The sequence below is a fragment of the Phallusia mammillata genome, chromosome 1 (assembly GCF_965637545.1).
Source record: "Phallusia mammillata chromosome 1, kaPhaMamm4.hap1.1, whole genome shotgun sequence".
NCBI lineage: Eukaryota > Metazoa > Chordata > Ascidiacea > Phlebobranchia > Ascidiidae > Phallusia > Phallusia mammillata.
Window position 1 is genome coordinate 16,425,837 of NC_137252.1, and position 18,922 is coordinate 16,444,758.

Consider the following 18,922-nt stretch of genomic DNA (forward strand, 5'->3'; position numbering starts at 1 on the left):
TCATATATGAATACTTTTTTCTTAATTTCCAGTGAACATAGGAATTTAGGCATGGTTTCGGGTACATACTAAATAAATAAGATAAAATCTGCGCAAAGGCTGATCTAGACTGCAATAAAGCATGAACACAAATACTTCAAGCAACGTAAATGGCAGTACTGTGGTTTTCACCACTTTGATGTCACCATCGCAATCCGCCTCTTCTCTACAGTACCCACAAGTCGAGATCCCATTTCTAGTCATTGTCATCACTGCAGGTAAGTCAACAACAGAGTCTCATGTAAAGGAGCGTTGTATGTCTGTGTAAACATCTCAAGCCAATTTGATCATCGATATGGTGGTGATCGTATATCGTTTTAGTTGTTTGCAATGACAATTGCGTATAATTAATGTGAAGTTATTATATTCATTTGTAACAATTGACATTTTTAAAATTAATTTCTTCCGTATATTTCTCCTCACCGCTGCCACATTTAAAAAAAATCGAGGGTAACTTGATTACGTTTAAACCCGTGTAAACTTAGTGAGTTATTCAACGTAACCTTTTTCAATCCAGGAATTGTCGGCAACTTATTTGTGATCGGGGCTGCACTCACAGAAAAGCGACTTCGGAACATGGGCGTGGCTTTTATAATCAATCTGGCTTTCGCCGACCTGGTAATTACAGCCTGGTATCTTCCGGTTGTGTTGGCCAATGTTATAAACGTAAGTCGGTGTAACTGATATTCATTGTGTTTGAAAGCCATAAAGCTCCGAAATGCACTTTTAATTTTATACAAACAAATCCTTACATTTGTGGCATACACTACCGATTCATTGTTGTAATGAAATTCTAAGTTTGGCAAACACATGTGACCAGTTGCCTTGCATCGCTAATTGAACATATCCTATTTGCTGTAGCTTCTCTAGAATGTTACTATTATAACCGACTATGGCTGTATGAAGACAGGTGCATGAAACAAGTTAAGTCAAAGCGCAACAAAGAATTGTAGCATATTAGTCTGTCATTTGAAACTGGTGCATTATATTAAAGAATTGATTGAAGTATATTTTTTTATGTGAATAAACAGTGATTATTTAAACCTGCAGGAGTATATGAACGTCTTTGCAAATGTAACGTGGCTTTGTAGTCTGACCGGATTTTTGGCATCATGGTGTTGTCAAGTTTCTATGTCCACCCTTATGTTTATCGCCATTAATCGATATTGGAAAGTCACTCGAAATTCGACGTATCATCGATATTTCGGAAACAGGTATGTTTGTTGGTTTTTTTAATTGGATTTGTAATTGTCACTAAACGCCACCACCGAATAATCTGGTTATTTAAAATGTAAAGCTCGGCTAACGTATACCTTTAAACCTCCATTATTACAATTTATAAAATTACAGAAGTCGAACGATTTTATTTTGCAGACAAATCGGTGCAATGATTGTTTTTGTTTGGATATATTGCTTTTTAGTAGCCCTTCCTTTGATCATTGGTTGGTTTGGTAAGTAAATTAACACAAATTCATTTTTTTATAATTGACTTTCAGTCTGTATGCTATGTAATCCTTATACTCATCAGAATGTACTAGTAACTAGTAGGATTCTCGTGTAAGTGAAAAGGGTGTTTTATTCGTTCAATGAGCAAAACTTAGATAACATTGCTTTAAATGGTTGATTTTGGGTCAAAACGCCCTTTCATTGTAACACAAATAGTCCATGAAATTTTTAACTATGGATTGAACAGGTCTGTAGTGTTAACAAATGTTTTTATGCACTTTGGTTTAACATTTTAGGAAGCGAACCGCTGATGAACTACGACACCAGAATGGTAGCATGTATGTGGAACGACACTGCTCAACCCGGCTACAACGTGTTTCTTGTGGTCGTCGCTATCTTTATTCCAATAGTCATAACCGCGATTCTTTACTATCGAATTTTCTCGTAAGTTATGATTCATTTTACATGTTTAATCGTTGCGTTTATTTTTAACGCAAACTTTGCAAGCGGTCGCTGCGGTTGATTAAAATACTGACTGATACTAAACGACTCGTATTTAATCACCTTTAGATAAATTTTGACCAGAATTGCTATTGCTAACCTGGCTCGATGTATTTTGCAGCCACGTGAAAAAAAATCGAAAACCGACCAGACAGATCGCTTCGCCCAACGCCAGCGCATTAAGAGCAAACCAGGTAAGACTAAAATTACTACAGATTAACATTAACCGAGATATGACAAAATCAGGGGCCGTAATAACCCCTCAGAATATCACATTATTCATGTGGTAAAGTTGCGACCGTGTCAGTGAAATGCTTTTAATCAATCAATCGTTCTGTTTTACCAGCGAACGCAAATTTTAAATTGAAAATAAACACCACAGTAGGAAGGCATAGGGGGCAATTAAAATGCTTTACATCTACAATTCAAATCTAATTTGAGGCAGGAAAAATTGATATTTCCTAATCAATATGTTGACATTTTGACGTTTTGACGTTTAAAAATATTTATTATAACTCAGTGCGTATAGTAGCCAGACATGCAACACGCAATGGTTTATCGATTCGTGAGAATCAATTGAATGATTTTGACAGCTAATAAACATGCCGTAAAATCCAGTTTAAATACTTACATAGACGTCAGCTGAGGCGGTTTTAGTTGTAATTGTAACCGTTATCGCGCCAAACAACTTCTACTTACTTTGGTAGGATGCAAAATACGCACATGGCATCCTATGGATTTTGGCAATGTGTTTTAGAATGCATTTTAGTTTTATTAGTTAAATACAGATGAAGTTTGAATGCTACATACAAGTTATGCTTATCGGATTAATCATGGAAAAATATTTTTTTTTAGCGAAGCATGGGATCCAGTGTGGACCATTCCCTAGCTGATGAAAACAGCACAGTGAGTCAGCAAAACGCAGTTCGGACTCACCATACGAGGCAAAGTTCAATCACAAATCACAAATCTTTACATACAAAGCGGGCAGAGGAACGTGAAAGAAGTTTGATGACCACCCTCGTCGTGGTGGTAGTCTTCTTTGTCCTCTTTTGGACTCCATACGCACTCATGACCTTGATTGACCCGAATGGAACTTCCCTTGCAAAACGCGCATGTGGTTGGCTGGCTTTGAGTAATAGGTAAGACGTTTTTGTATTGTACGTGTTAGGTGCTATGCACGGGTTGTGGCTAAAATCTTTAGGATATCTTAAACTCCCAATTTGAACTTAATGTACCACTATCCCCGGGCTTTGTTAAATTTTAAAAAAATGTTTGCGATAAAAATATCCGTAGGCTATTTGGAAAAGGCAGGTTTGTGTCACCTGTCACCCACATTGCGTTTTTGTTGGCAATCGGTCCAATCGCGTTCAATAATTCATATTTGGAAACAGGAACGCCATTTTAGTCACACGCTTCACTGCTGTTCCAACCGCAATCAATATTGACTATATTATAGGCCATAATTGTAAGCTCAAACGGCATTAAGAACAATTTTGTTAAAACACATATAGCTCGGTTAAAAATAGTGATGACAAACGTAATATTGATGCTCCGTAATGTCGACAAACATATTACCTCGAATTCACTATAATCAAAATTAGTGATTAAACCCTTGGGAGGTGTTATTGTTATCAAAATATCAGTGATGCTGTTTCCTAATCAATGTCAATTTCCCTTTTCCTGCCACATGGCGCCTGGTAAAGGAAGTACTGCGAAAATCAAAATAATAAATCCCTTCTGGTACACAGAATTCTAACCAGAAAAATCGTTGACGTCATAGTCAATTTCCCCTTTCCTACCACAAGGTGTTTTGGTCTTAGAGAGATAAAGATCAATTTTCATATTGCGGCTTAAGTTTCGACCTAAACATGTCCAGCGATCTGTCTAAACCTCATTGTGGTATAGTTGTTCTTGAAATGACCCTGGATGTGGTTACGTTTGCGCACTGTTTCTGTGTAACGTTGAAGTAAATATCTACGTTTCATGTAGAGATTGGTGGTTCCACTGTATGTTTGATTCAAACATATCTGTCATGCAGGTCTGTTGCACCCTAATGAGTTTGTCGCTGTTTGTTCGCCATTTTTGTGATGCAATTGTGATGTTGACAGCAGTACTGAACTCATACAAGAGCTGTAGAACATATGGTCTACTACTGCTTCCTTGATAAATACATGTTAAACAATCCAATCTGTTTCCACACAGCTCAGTGAACAGTATCATCTACGGCGTTCTCAATCGGCATTTTCGACGAGGTTACATCAACATTATACGTCGTATGATGAACGCCGTTTGCTGTTGCCTGAAATCTCGATTGCTTGATCTAACCTTGTCAGGAAAGATCTCACAGGCGGACCCACGAAAAGTTGTACGAGTATCGTCCGGGCCACAATCGGATTTTAAATCCCAAACAGTTAAGTTTGGTTAACAACCTGGTTTGATTAGAGGTTGGACACTATTCCAGATCTCAGGTTTGCTAACAGCGCGATATTTCCGAAGTTCCCGATGAGCTTCAGATGTGAATAAATTATGTTTCGTTCAATTCGATTTGAGTACCCTCAAATTTGGGTACATGCGCTGCCTTAACCATTAACATGTTTAAGCTATCTACTGGTACTCTGTAACACCTCATTCTAGTCACATTGCCTACACAATGTATGTGCGGTTTGCGCTTGTAATCACACGGTTACCTCACTGACGTCTCGGTTTTAATAAATAGGAAAAGTTGTAATCACATAACACAGCTAATTGAACATTCCCGCAGTATAATGCATTTTTGTTCTTTTATTATGGGTCCCGTTCCCTGAAGGGGACGCATCTTGATTTCACTATGTTTGTTTGTTTTTCTTTTCTTTTTCTCCGGTGAAGTTTGTCCATGCACTTTTGGCATGAAATCTTTGGTGAATTTGGATGAAACTTTCACAGATGGTAGATATAGTTATGCAGATGTGCCATCTGCTTTGTTTGACTCGATAACCCCAGTATTTACCCCGCTAGACCCCAAAGTGTAAAACATTTTTGTATGTTGCTGCGCACCACAAACAAAATATTTCTGTGGTAGAATGGTATAATAAAGGCAACAGAACATATGCTACTTGTGTTTGTGCATTTCTAGGTGGGCGTTTTTGTAAATGCCAGTTAGAGGGGTCTTAACAGCCTTATGACGTCAGAAGCGTTGACGAGTGTTGCTTATAGCACCTCTAGTGGCCAGAATTTTAAACATTGTCTGAATTGAATAAAATTTTACATGACTGTTGATTGGGTCATTGTGATTTCATAGTTCATACGTTTGGGTGTTGAACCCCATCAGTTACCCCACTAACCCCTAAAATGGGTCAGTTTTTCAAACGGTGTCGGAATTAGATGAAATTTGGACAGCTTGTAAGTTAGAATTTGTCATTTATAGGTGTCAATTGTTGTGTTTAACCCTGCTAGAGGGGTATCTAGCCCCCTAAAATGGGTGAATTTTTTAAACATTGTCCGAATTGGATGAAATTTGGACAGCTTATAGAGTGTGCTATTTATAGTTGTTGTGAAATTTGCCATTAATAGGAGCCGATTATTGTGTTTTAGCCTATTTTCTCACTATTTAACACTTTTTTCTCAGATAGACCATAAAATAGAAGAACCTTCAAAAATGTATTAATGGAATAAGTTTAAATAGTTTGTACTCCTTATAACATATTTATTTATGTAAAGCACCGATCACTGTGTTTGACCTAACAATACCAAACTTTCTCATTGTTATCTCTTGAAATGCATTATTTACAACTTTGCATGTGTGGGGGACCCATGAGTTTCTACTTGCAGAAACAACCAAGGTTATAAAAGACAGTGGATGATATGGGACCCAATATAAAATAAGTGTAGGAAATATATTAATGTTTTAAAATAGGTTATAGTGTATATGCAAGGGAAATATGTGCTAAGCCACCCTTCTAGTTTATTGACTGGATTGCTGACGATTGTACAGATTTTATTGTGTTGGGTGCTAATATATTCGTTTCATTGGTTACACTGGCAAAATCCAGTTCCCACTATTCCGAAAACTTCGAGCCTAGTGAATATCGTACACTGCAAGTTTTCACGCACAAAATCTCAACGAATGGTAATAACATACTTCCGCAGGAATGGTACATAACAAATAAACAGATGCGCTGGATTGACTAAACGTTTTACTACTTGACTAATTTCACCAAACAGAATACAAAAATCGCAAAAACTACTGCATTAGTCTCGTTCACATTTTGACCTACATGTCAAACAAATCTAAAACTAATGCACATGTCAAATTCGTAGTGGAGGAACGCCGGTTTGACAATTGATCATACAACATGAACATAAATTAATTACTGGCAATTTCATCTGATAAAAATCCCTCAAAGGCACTAGAAACATTAACTTCTGGAAACAAAAACGGAAAACATGTCACCACCATAACTCATTTGAACCAAAAATTTCCTACTCCTGTAGCTCTTAACCTTACCCTTACCGTTTTTATCACGGGGTTCGACGAATCCCGATCAGGGTTTTTATGTCTGTATTTGGGTCAGGTGCGCGGGACCATTCGGACAAGTTCCTGTCCACCTTATGTAATCCCTTTTTTTCACGGGGTTCGAACCCAGGACACTCCCGGGGACGAATCCCGATCAAGGTTTTTTTTTATGTCTGTATGTGGGTCAGGCGCGCCAGACCATTCGGCCAAGTTCCTGCCCCACCTTATGTAATCCCATCGATAATTTTAAGAACTGTGCCTGTTTAACGCCACCTAACGGTTTTTTAAAACGTTGTTGGTTGTACCTATGGTGATAGTAGTTCTACTAAAAAAACAACTATTGTGTCTGCTACACCATCGGTTTAAGATCAACCATGAAATGACAACATTAAACATAAAACATCGAGCTTTTACGCTGCTGTTAGTCCACTTTGCTAAAAAAATTAAAGGTCTTAACGTCGATAATAGTGCACTTGAAATATTTGATGACATATTGAACAAGCGGTTTAACTGACGGCGTGATTGTTTGGTAGCAAATATTTAAGTTCAATGCACTGAAATTGCTTTCTTTAATTTAACTATGCAACAACAAACCTATGTGTATTTGCAAGCTAGAATCAGAGCTTTCAGACCATTATTGAAAAGTGTTGAAGTAAATTGCAGCGATACTGTTGTACGTTAATAAAAAAAATTTGTTCCCTTTTAGCCTAAAACATCTTTTTTGTGTGTGGACATTCTAATGACTAACAACTTTAGCTTGTCAAAACCATTTCTGTTTGTTGTTAGTGGAAAACAGGCATCGCTTTAATTTTATGGTGAAAATTACATCTTAATAACTTTATCGTGCCGAAGACATCCAGCAAGTTCGTCGTAGTATTCGAATCCCTGTAATTTTATTGTTGCAATGTGACCATGGTAATTTCATCGCAATCGTAGTATGTTACATTGCAGCAATTTCATCGTGATATTGGCTCTGATTTTTTTGCTCAGATTATTCAAAACCGTGAATAGTGTACCTAAGTTCATCGACATTTTCGAAAGTGTTACTTGCGCCATATATTCGAACTTTTTATATCGAACTTCGTTGCAAGTAAGTTCTGGTGTTAATATATTTTCGGTGATTTGGCGGTTTTGGGCCCTCGGTTTACTCCATAAAGTTTAGCAAGTAAACCATTTTGTTCTTTTCTTCGCTGATTAGCCACATTAATTTTTCCCCCTTTTTGTGTCACGACCCAAATGTCGAACAGATATAACAATCTTGGAGGACTGGAGGTACAAAATTTGTAAATAGAATCGGTTACCATTGGTGAATTTGCAATTGCAGTTAAGTTAGGGTTGCCATTCGTCCGGATTTTCCCTGACGTGTCAGGGAATTTAGTGTTTAAATCTGCGTCAGGGAGAAATGTCAAAATGTACCTAAAAGTCCGGAATTCAAGAAAAATTATTTGTATATATTATAAAATTAATGTACCAACGGAGAAAGTTTCTAGTAGATAGCTACAACCGCGTCTATACCATGACACGATAAGAGGTAAACTGGCGGCGCGCAGGTTAACGTACCTGTTACTGTTTGATGTGTGTGCGCGCGTAACAATACCTGTTTGTTACTAGATATTTAACAATATGCGTTAAATACACAAATAAAAATCCGCGTCTCAAGAAAACACTGCATTCGAAGCTATGTGAGAACGTGGGAACTTTCATTTAACTGTGTACCTATTATGCAGGGAACTAACTCACAAAGTCGAATGCGTGAGACATCAGATTTTTTTACAGAGGCATTTTTCTTCAAATTTGAAAAGGTCCTTGTGACTCCCATCGTTTAATTTTTTTGGTTAAAAAAAAACTTAACTAAACAGAAGCCTGCGCAGAAAGTTAATTGACAAGGATCAGAGTATCGTATGTAACGTTTTCTCGTGTCGCCGTCCGTGTGACTTCCCAATATTCTAATTTATTCCGGAATAGAAGTGTTTGGATCGCAAAAATGATCAACGCAGCGGTTCTCAGACTGGGGTCCGCGGTCCTTTAGGGCATTTTGCGGGGACCTCGAAAAGGTGGAAGTAATTCTATATCCTTATTTGGCGTCAGTTTGTGCAACTGGATAAGTTGAAATCAAAGTGAAAGTGAGAATCGACCGTCTCCATTGTTAAACAATAGGCTTTATTTCATGACAACTAACAAAAATGCAATTGTTCGCGCACAATTGTAATGTTTTTGTCCTGTCTGTGATGTCAGATTTGGATCATTGTTATGCGCAATTTTGCATAACTAGCTAAAATCCTGCAATCAACTTTCGTTTTTCTGAAATACACATTCAGACTTACGTCAACACATTTAGACTTAAAGTTTGAGAAAAACTGGGTTCACGCAACCGAGATAAATTTTGTCAGGGATTGTGTTTCATAAAATATGGCAACCCTAAGTTAAGTGAAAAGACAATTACCGTTGAGCAATTGTTTTAGAAACAAAATTGTGTGATGACTAAGAAAGACAATATTCGTCTTTAGCCGACAAAGTCCACTATTTAATGTACAAAGAGATACTATGTAAAGTACACTTAATCGAGTGGTCATTTTTTAAAGGCAATGATAGAGTAAACATGAATTTGTTCGATTTGAGTTTAACTCACATGGAAATAGATCTATTGGACAAACATTTTGTTAAACTTTCACATAGCCTACTAATCAAACAAAATCTAAATCAATTCTAAAAAGTGCATGCGTTTGGTCACATAGTTAAACGTGTCCAAGGTACTTATATTAAACGTGTCCAAGGTACTTATAACAATAGTTCAGTACACGATTTAACCTATATGAACACATTTAAATACAACCATGTATGCAAATAAATTCTACCAGTTCCAAACATTTTTTAAGCGTAGATACGTTCAAGAAGCACCATGCCCACACGTAGTAGCTGCCTAGATGGTGTAATCACACGATTGCGTTGTTTTTAGCGAACCAACTAAGTCCCCTGAATTTCACGCTTTGTACCTCACCGGATATGCCCCTTTGTTGGCAATTAAACAGCTTCTGTAGACTAAGACGGGAGATAAGATTAGTTGGTCTTTCAACGCCAACGGAGCGATAATTGGTTTTCGAATTGTGCCATTGTTCGCGCAGCAGTGAGAAAAAGGTTCTAGTGAGTCCTTCACACGCTTCGATGATCACGTTCGTGCGAATTAAAAGCGTGAATGGGTTGAGGGCGGATGTCACGAAAAAGGCGATATACTACACTGCGACGCCGCAGGAGAAACGGCGAGGTTCCAGCATTGCAGTTGTTCCAAACCAACCACTGTATTGGACTAATGTTACAGCATTTTAGTTTGGTTAACTTTATTTTTAGCCTGTGCTGTTGTGATTGAAGACTGAATGACACATCCATAAGTCAGTGCTACAGTTCAAAGCTGATTAGGTAGAACATAACGACCCACTTTACCGGATGTCAGGGCCAACGCATCTACCCAGTAGTCAGCCACAACATACCTGAAGCCGCCAGCCACGTTAGATAATGACAGACTTTGCGTCAACGGAGGTACGCACAGTGTAATTTGGGCGCTTGCTCATAGCACTTTTCCGCTACTTAGTCTTATGGGTATGTGTTGAAAACTTTGTGTCACAGATTACAAGTTAATTGAGGATTGAGTTTGCTAGCAGGTCACAGTGTAATGAAAATTTATTCAATACCTCCTATTTATGCCATGTTATGTATGTTGCAGTAAAGGGGATGTTTGGATTAAATCAGTGTCATGTGCAAGAGATCAGAATCATTTATTATTACTTTGTCTGTCTTCTGTACCAGTGCTTTTTCGTTGAAGAGATGATGATTATGAAACGAAACAAATCATGTTTTTTAAAAAGCCTCGCATTCGTTGGATGCTCCGTCTACGTGTTTTAACATAACGATAAAACCTAATTGGAAAAGACGCTGTAAAAGTTTAAGCCAAAGCCCAGAGGATTCTTCCAGCTTATGTGTGGGCCCATGATCTATGGTTTAGTCACGATTTTACGTGTTAACCGACAGACAGATTTGCTTCTACCGTCACCCAGTTGTATGACGTAGCAAGTAGCAACGTCTGACGCACCCTTGATCTGTCTCGAACATGTGGTCGCTTTTACTATGGCTATAAACGCGCCGAGCCGTTCGCTTTTATCAGTGGCAGAATACCACTGACCACAAAGCCATAACCGCTTTTTTGTCGCAGGCATTTGTTGGCATGATTAATTTCGTCTCTAATTGACATAGCTTAGTGAGTTTTTAACGCTTTGACGATAATATACATTTATTGCTCATATATGAATACTTTTTTCTTAATTTCCAGTGAACATAGGAATTTAGGCATGGTTTCGGGTACATACTAAATAAATAAGATAAAATCTGCGCAAAGGCTGATCTAGACTGCAATAAAGCATGAACACAAATACTTCAAGCAACGTAAATGGCAGTACTGTGGTTTTCACCACTTTGATGTCACCATCGCAATCCGCCTCTTCTCTACAGTACCCACAAGTCGAGATCCCATTTCTAGTCATTGTCATCACTGCAGGTAAGTCAACAACAGAGTCTCATGTAAAGGAGCGTTGTATGTCTGTGTAAACATCTCAAGCCAATTTGATCATCGATATGGTGGTGATCGTATATCGTTTTAGTTGTTTGCAATGACAATTGCGTATAATTAATGTGAAGTTATTATATTCATTTGTAACAATTGACATTTTTAAAATTAATTTCTTCCGTATATTTCTCCTCACCGCTGCCACATTTAAAAAAAATCGAGGGTAACTTGATTACGTTTAAACCCGTGTAAACTTAGTGAGTTATTCAACGTAACCTTTTTCAATCCAGGAATTGTCGGCAACTTATTTGTGATCGGGGCTGCACTCACAGAAAAGCGACTTCGGAACATGGGCGTGGCTTTTATAATCAATCTGGCTTTCGCCGACCTGGTAATTACAGCCTGGTATCTTCCGGTTGTGTTGGCCAATGTTATAAACGTAAGTCGGTGTAACTGATATTCATTGTGTTTGAAAGCCATAAAGCTCCGAAATGCACTTTTAATTTTATACAAACAAATCCTTACATTTGTGGCATACACTACCGATTCATTGTTGTAATGAAATTCTAAGTTTGGCAAACACATGTGACCAGTTGCCTTGCATCGCTAATTGAACATATCCTATTTGCTGTAGCTTCTCTAGAATGTTACTATTATAACCGACTATGGCTGTATGAAGACAGGTGCATGAAACAAGTTAAGTCAAAGCGCAACAAAGAATTGTAGCATATTAGTCTGTCATTTGAAACTGGTGCATTATATTAAAGAATTGATTGAAGTATATTTTTTTATGTGAATAAACAGTGATTATTTAAACCTGCAGGAGTATATGAACGTCTTTGCAAATGTAACGTGGCTTTGTAGTCTGACCGGATTTTTGGCATCATGGTGTTGTCAAGTTTCTATGTCCACCCTTATGTTTATCGCCATTAATCGATATTGGAAAGTCACTCGAAATTCGACGTATCATCGATATTTCGGAAACAGGTATGTTTGTTGGTTTTTTTAATTGGATTTGTAATTGTCACTAAACGCCACCACCGAATAATCTGGTTATTTAAAATGTAAAGCTCGGCTAACGTATACCTTTAAACCTCCATTATTACAATTTATAAAATTACAGAAGTCGAACGATTTTATTTTGCAGACAAATCGGTGCAATGATTGTTTTTGTTTGGATATATTGCTTTTTAGTAGCCCTTCCTTTGATCATTGGTTGGTTTGGTAAGTAAATTAACACAAATTCATTTTTTTATAATTGACTTTCAGTCTGTATGCTATGTAATCCTTATACTCATCAGAATGTACTAGTAACTAGTAGGATTCTCGTGTAAGTGAAAAGGGTGTTTTATTCGTTCAATGAGCAAAACTTAGATAACATTGCTTTAAATGGTTGATTTTGGGTCAAAACGCCCTTTCATTGTAACACAAATAGTCCATGAAATTTTTAACTATGGATTGAACAGGTCTGTAGTGTTAACAAATGTTTTTATGCACTTTGGTTTAACATTTTAGGAAGCGAACCGCTGATGAACTACGACACCAGAATGGTAGCATGTATGTGGAACGACACTGCTCAACCCGGCTACAACGTGTTTCTTGTGGTCGTCGCTATCTTTATTCCAATAGTCATAACCGCGATTCTTTACTATCGAATTTTCTCGTAAGTTATGATTCATTTTACATGTTTAATCGTTGCGTTTATTTTTAACGCAAACTTTGCAAGCGGTCGCTGCGGTTGATTAAAATACTGACTGATACTAAACGACTCGTATTTAATCACCTTTAGATAAATTTTGACCAGAATTGCTATTGCTAACCTGGCTCGATGTATTTTGCAGCCACGTGAAAAAAAATCGAAAACCGACCAGACAGATCGCTTCGCCCAACGCCAGCGCATTAAGAGCAAACCAGGTAAGACTAAAATTACTACAGATTAACATTAACCGAGATATGACAAAATCAGGGGCCGTAATAACCCCTCAGAATATCACATTATTCATGTGGTAAAGTTGCGACCGTGTCAGTGAAATGCTTTTAATCAATCAATCGTTCTGTTTTACCAGCGAACGCAAATTTTAAATTGAAAATAAACACCACAGTAGGAAGGCATAGGGGGCAATTAAAATGCTTTACATCTACAATTCAAATCTAATTTGAGGCAGGAAAAATTGATATTTCCTAATCAATATGTTGACATTTTGACGTTTTGACGTTTAAAAATATTTATTATAACTCAGTGCGTATAGTAGCCAGACATGCAACACGCAATGGTTTATCGATTCGTGAGAATCAATTGAATGATTTTGACAGCTAATAAACATGCCGTAAAATCCAGTTTAAATACTTACATAGACGTCAGCTGAGGCGGTTTTAGTTGTAATTGTAACCGTTATCGCGCCAAACAACTTCTACTTACTTTGGTAGGATGCAAAATACGCACATGGCATCCTATGGATTTTGGCAATGTGTTTTAGAATGCATTTTAGTTTTATTAGTTAAATACAGATGAAGTTTGAATGCTACATACAAGTTATGCTTATCGGATTAATCATGGAAAAATATTTTTTTTTAGCGAAGCATGGGATCCAGTGTGGACCATTCCCTAGCTGATGAAAACAGCACAGTGAGTCAGCAAAACGCAGTTCGGACTCACCATACGAGGCAAAGTTCAATCACAAATCACAAATCTTTACATACAAAGCGGGCAGAGGAACGTGAAAGAAGTTTGATGACCACCCTCGTCGTGGTGGTAGTCTTCTTTGTCCTCTTTTGGACTCCATACGCACTCATGACCTTGATTGACCCGAATGGAACTTCCCTTGCAAAACGCGCATGTGGTTGGCTGGCTTTGAGTAATAGGTAAGACGTTTTTGTATTGTACGTGTTAGGTGCTATGCACGGGTTGTGGCTAAAATCTTTAGGATATCTTAAACTCCCAATTTGAACTTAATGTACCACTATCCCCGGGCTTTGTTAAATTTTAAAAAAATGTTTGCGATAAAAATATCCGTAGGCTATTTGGAAAAGGCAGGTTTGTGTCACCTGTCACCCACATTGCGTTTTTGTTGGCAATCGGTCCAATCGCGTTCAATAATTCATATTTGGAAACAGGAACGCCATTTTAGTCACACGCTTCACTGCTGTTCCAACCGCAATCAATATTGACTATATTATAGGCCATAATTGTAAGCTCAAACGGCATTAAGAACAATTTTGTTAAAACACATATAGCTCGGTTAAAAATAGTGATGACAAACGTAATATTGATGCTCCGTAATGTCGACAAACATATTACCTCGAATTCACTATAATCAAAATTAGTGATTAAACCCTTGGGAGGTGTTATTGTTATCAAAATATCAGTGATGCTGTTTCCTAATCAATGTCAATTTCCCTTTTCCTGCCACATGGCGCCTGGTAAAGGAAGTACTGCGAAAATCAAAATAATAAATCCCTTCTGGTACACAGAATTCTAACCAGAAAAATCGTTGACGTCATAGTCAATTTCCCCTTTCCTACCACAAGGTGTTTTGGTCTTAGAGAGATAAAGATCAATTTTCATATTGCGGCTTAAGTTTCGACCTAAACATGTCCAGCGATCTGTCTAAACCTCATTGTGGTATAGTTGTTCTTGAAATGACCCTGGATGTGGTTACGTTTGCGCACTGTTTCTGTGTAACGTTGAAGTAAATATCTACGTTTCATGTAGAGATTGGTGGTTCCACTGTATGTTTGATTCAAACATATCTGTCATGCAGGTCTGTTGCACCCTAATGAGTTTGTCGCTGTTTGTTCGCCATTTTTGTGATGCAATTGTGATGTTGACAGCAGTACTGAACTCATACAAGAGCTGTAGAACATATGGTCTACTACTGCTTCCTTGATAAATACATGTTAAACAATCCAATCTGTTTCCACACAGCTCAGTGAACAGTATCATCTACGGCGTTCTCAATCGGCATTTTCGACGAGGTTACATCAACATTATACGTCGTATGATGAACGCCGTTTGCTGTTGCCTGAAATCTCGATTGCTTGATCTAACCTTGTCAGGAAAGATCTCACAGGCGGACCCACGAAAAGTTGTACGAGTATCGTCCGGGCCACAATCGGATTTTAAATCCCAAACAGTTAAGTTTGGTTAACAACCTGGTTTGATTAGAGGTTGGACACTATTCCAGATCTCAGGTTTGCTAACAGCGCGATATTTCCGAAGTTCCCGATGAGCTTCAGATGTGAATAAATTATGTTTCGTTCAATTCGATTTGAGTACCCTCAAATTTGGGTACATGCGCTGCCTTAACCATTAACATGTTTAAGCTATCTACTGGTACTCTGTAACACCTCATTCTAGTCACATTGCCTACACAATGTATGTGCGGTTTGCGCTTGTAATCACACGGTTACCTCACTGACGTCTCGGTTTTAATAAATAGGAAAAGTTGTAATCACATAACACAGCTAATTGAACATTCCCGCAGTATAATGCATTTTTGTTCTTTTATTATGGGTCCCGTTCCCTGAAGGGGACGCATCTTGATTTCACTATGTTTGTTTGTTTTTCTTTTCTTTTTCTCCGGTGAAGTTTGTCCATGCACTTTTGGCATGAAATCTTTGGTGAATTTGGATGAAACTTTCACAGATGGTAGATATAGTTATGCAGATGTGCCATCTGCTTTGTTTGACTCGATAACCCCAGTATTTACCCCGCTAGACCCCAAAGTGTAAAACATTTTTGTATGTTGCTGCGCACCACAAACAAAATATTTCTGTGGTAGAATGGTATAATAAAGGCAACAGAACATATGCTACTTGTGTTTGTGCATTTCTAGGTGGGCGTTTTTGTAAATGCCAGTTAGAGGGGTCTTAACAGCCTTATGACGTCAGAAGCGTTGACGAGTGTTGCTTATAGCACCTCTAGTGGCCAGAATTTTAAACATTGTCTGAATTGAATAAAATTTTACATGACTGTTGATTGGGTCATTGTGATTTCATAGTTCATACGTTTGGGTGTTGAACCCCATCAGTTACCCCACTAACCCCTAAAATGGGTCAGTTTTTCAAACGGTGTCGGAATTAGATGAAATTTGGACAGCTTGTAAGTTAGAATTTGTCATTTATAGGTGTCAATTGTTGTGTTTAACCCTGCTAGAGGGGTATCTAGCCCCCTAAAATGGGTGAATTTTTTAAACATTGTCCGAATTGGATGAAATTTGGACAGCTTATAGAGTGTGCTATTTATAGTTGTTGTGAAATTTGCCATTAATAGGAGCCGATTATTGTGTTTTAGCCTATTTTCTCACTATTTAACACTTTTTTCTCAGATAGACCATAAAATAGAAGAACCTTCAAAAATGTATTAATGGAATAAGTTTAAATAGTTTGTACTCCTTATAACATATTTATTTATGTAAAGCACCGATCACTGTGTTTGACCTAACAATACCAAACTTTCTCATTGTTATCTCTTGAAATGCATTATTTACAACTTTGCATGTGTGGGGGACCCATGAGTTTCTACTTGCAGAAACAACCAAGGTTATAAAAGACAGTGGATGATATGGGACCCAATATAAAATAAGTGTAGGAAATATATTAATGTTTTAAAATAGGTTATAGTGTATATGCAAGGGAAATATGTGCTAAGCCACCCTTCTAGTTTATTGACTGGATTGCTGACGATTGTACAGATTTTATTGTGTTGGGTGCTAATATATTCGTTTCATTGGTTACACTGGCAAAATCCAGTTCCCACTATTCCGAAAACTTCGAGCCTAGTGAATATCGTACACTGCAAGTTTTCACGCACAAAATCTCAACGAATGGTAATAACATACTTCCGCAGGAATGTTAAGAAACGAACTCTTTTTGCAACAAAAGAAGTGTTTTTACGTTAGGCTGTAGCATACTGAGCGCGACATTTATTCCATTTCTATTGTTACTATTTGCCGACGCATTTTTACATTACACACCTCGAAACCTATTACACTATAAACGTAGTGTTGAAACCCTAGCTCTTTTGCTTCTACTGTGGTGCAACGCACACAACAGATTACTACCGCACTATTGCAGAATTTTCCACTGTGGTAATCATTTGCTGGTACAAGTCGATTCAGAGTCACACACTTTCTTATCTTATGCCCTCGTTACTTGCCTTACATCGTTTACATCAGTCGCGTTGTCTTTTTATTTTTTGTGCATGTTACTACGCGTCCTTTTCAATAAAGTGCAAGCGATCGTATTGTTTACCTTGAGTTGCAGCAGTGGTAGTTCAGTTGAGTTTTATGTACCTTACTAATAATTTACTGAAAAAAGTTTGGTCACACATGAATTGATATGAGCAATATAACTTCCAAGTCACTGAAAACTAATGGACACAATTGGCTGGTGAAATCGACTAATTTTATCAGTGAAGTATTCGAAAGGCAATTAACAATTTAACTGATATATCAAAGAGTATTTGTTGTGGTCGAACGACAAGGTATGTCACCTGTACTTTGTCTCTAATAGGCCTATTTTTCTTTTAGCTCGGCAATACTTTTTGGTATCAGTAAGAGTTAAGTAAGAATCTTTTGTCTTATTTTACATAGTTTTAGCATAAAAACGACAATATGACGTCAAATTCGTTTAATGAACGTGCTCTAGAACCTAACTTGTTTCTAAAACTTTAATGTTTCAAACTGGTATACAAGATTTTTCGGTATTTTGTCCACTGGGTGGCAGATGTGAGTCAATGTATAGACAACAATAGCACAAGCCAATGCACACACACACCAGTTTACAATTTAAAACAGAAAATATATGTAGTAACAGCTATAATACAAAAATGATGTAAGAAAATCTAGCTTTATGCTGTAAAAGTTTTGGCTGTAACATCTTAAAACCTGATTTATAGGGCGAGGAGTTTTATATGAATGCCTAAATCTGCAGGAGCTTTCGTAGCTTACTTTCTCAAAAATAAAAAAGAAATAACAAGCAAACCCATCGCATAGATGGGGTCTCAAACTTAATCATCTCTGAGAGCCCATTTTTAAAAAAATAGTTCGAGGGCCGCGCTATTGAAACTTTTGAGTAATAACATGACAACAAAAATATCATATGCTTAAAAATGTTGTGCATTCTTGCCATTTGCTGTAGGCTACATAAAAACATTGCAATGTAATAGAGAACAAACAGACATACAGTAGCAAAGTAAAAGAACCATCTGTTCTAAATTACTAATGACGAATTTGAAAATTATGACACAACAATTAGAATTGCTGATTCTTAACATAATGGAACATTTCGACCATACCATTAAAACATTGCAGTTATCCCTAGCTATTACTAATACAGAGTGAGTTAAAGACCTAATATATATTTTAAATGTTAGTTCGCGGGCCGCACAAAAACACTTGCCGAGCCACGTGTTTGTGACCCCTGGCATAGATTAAACCACAACGTTACGAATTTAAAAACAGTGTGCTGGAATTGTACCAGATATTACCTAATCCCAACCCTAATAGCCCTAACCGTAGGGATATTTTTTTCACGGGGTTCGAACCCAGGACACTCCCGGGGACGAATCCCGATCAAGTTTTTTTGTGTCTGTATATGGGTCAGGCGCGCCAGGCCATTCGGCCCAGTTCCGTAGGCATATTTTGAGATATACCGTTTTCAATAGGATTGTGCGCCAACTATCGAAAAATAGCTAAATTTTCAACTGATGTGAGTTATGGTGTTAGCAGATTTTCCAAATTACAATGTCACACAACCACAATTGCAAAATAGTAACAACGTCACCAATGGATGTTTTCTAGACTTTCCTTTGCAACATTTTTGACGAGTTTAGTTTGTTAAGAAATTCAGAAAAATGATTTAAATCCTTCAAACGCGCGCGGTCA

At 37.5% G+C, this 18,922-nt stretch overlaps 2 protein-coding genes across 2 annotated transcripts; both read left to right on the top strand.

Annotated features, from left to right (window-relative positions):
- Nucleotides 1-5,075, top strand: LOC145231312 (melatonin receptor type 1B-B-like). The gene is made up of 8 exons (XM_080096334.1): nt 1-257; nt 557-705; nt 1,090-1,253; nt 1,414-1,490; nt 1,782-1,929; nt 2,108-2,180; nt 2,842-3,128; nt 4,192-5,075. Exons 1-8 carry the CDS (start codon nt 122-124, stop codon nt 4,412-4,414), a joined length of 1,257 nt encoding a protein of 418 aa, XP_079952460.1. The 5' UTR covers nt 1-121; the 3' UTR covers nt 4,415-5,075.
- A 5,695-nt stretch (nt 5,076-10,770) lies between these two features.
- On the top strand, nt 10,771-17,280 carry LOC145234960 (melatonin receptor type 1B-B-like). The gene is made up of 8 exons (XM_080099552.1): nt 10,771-11,027; nt 11,327-11,475; nt 11,860-12,023; nt 12,184-12,260; nt 12,552-12,699; nt 12,878-12,950; nt 13,612-13,898; nt 14,962-17,280. The coding sequence occupies exons 1-8, from the start codon at nt 10,892-10,894 to the stop codon at nt 15,182-15,184; spliced, it is 1,257 nt and encodes a 418-aa protein (XP_079955678.1). The 5' UTR covers nt 10,771-10,891; the 3' UTR covers nt 15,185-17,280.
- Nucleotides 17,281-18,922: the final 1,642 nt, after the last annotated feature.

What these genes read in the sequence shown, in the direction of transcription:
- LOC145231312 (XM_080096334.1), top strand. Translation starts at nt 122, where the DNA reads ATGAACACAAATACTTCAAGCAACGTAAATGGCAGTACTGTGGTTTTC. An exon ending in AGTCATTGTCATCACTGCAG is followed by an intron (nt 258 to 556) that starts GTAAGTCAACAA and finishes TTTTCAATCCAG; the next exon opens with GAATTGTCGGCAACTTATTT. An exon ending in CATCGATATTTCGGAAACAG is followed by an intron (nt 1,254 to 1,413) that starts GTATGTTTGTTG and finishes TTTATTTTGCAG; the next exon opens with ACAAATCGGTGCAATGATTG.
- LOC145234960 (XM_080099552.1), top strand. Translation starts at nt 10,892, where the DNA reads ATGAACACAAATACTTCAAGCAACGTAAATGGCAGTACTGTGGTTTTC. An exon ending in TGTTGGCCAATGTTATAAAC is followed by an intron (nt 11,476 to 11,859) that starts GTAAGTCGGTGT and finishes TTAAACCTGCAG; the next exon opens with GAGTATATGAACGTCTTTGC. An exon ending in TGGCTGGCTTTGAGTAATAG is followed by an intron (nt 13,899 to 14,961) that starts GTAAGACGTTTT and finishes GTTTCCACACAG; the next exon opens with CTCAGTGAACAGTATCATCT.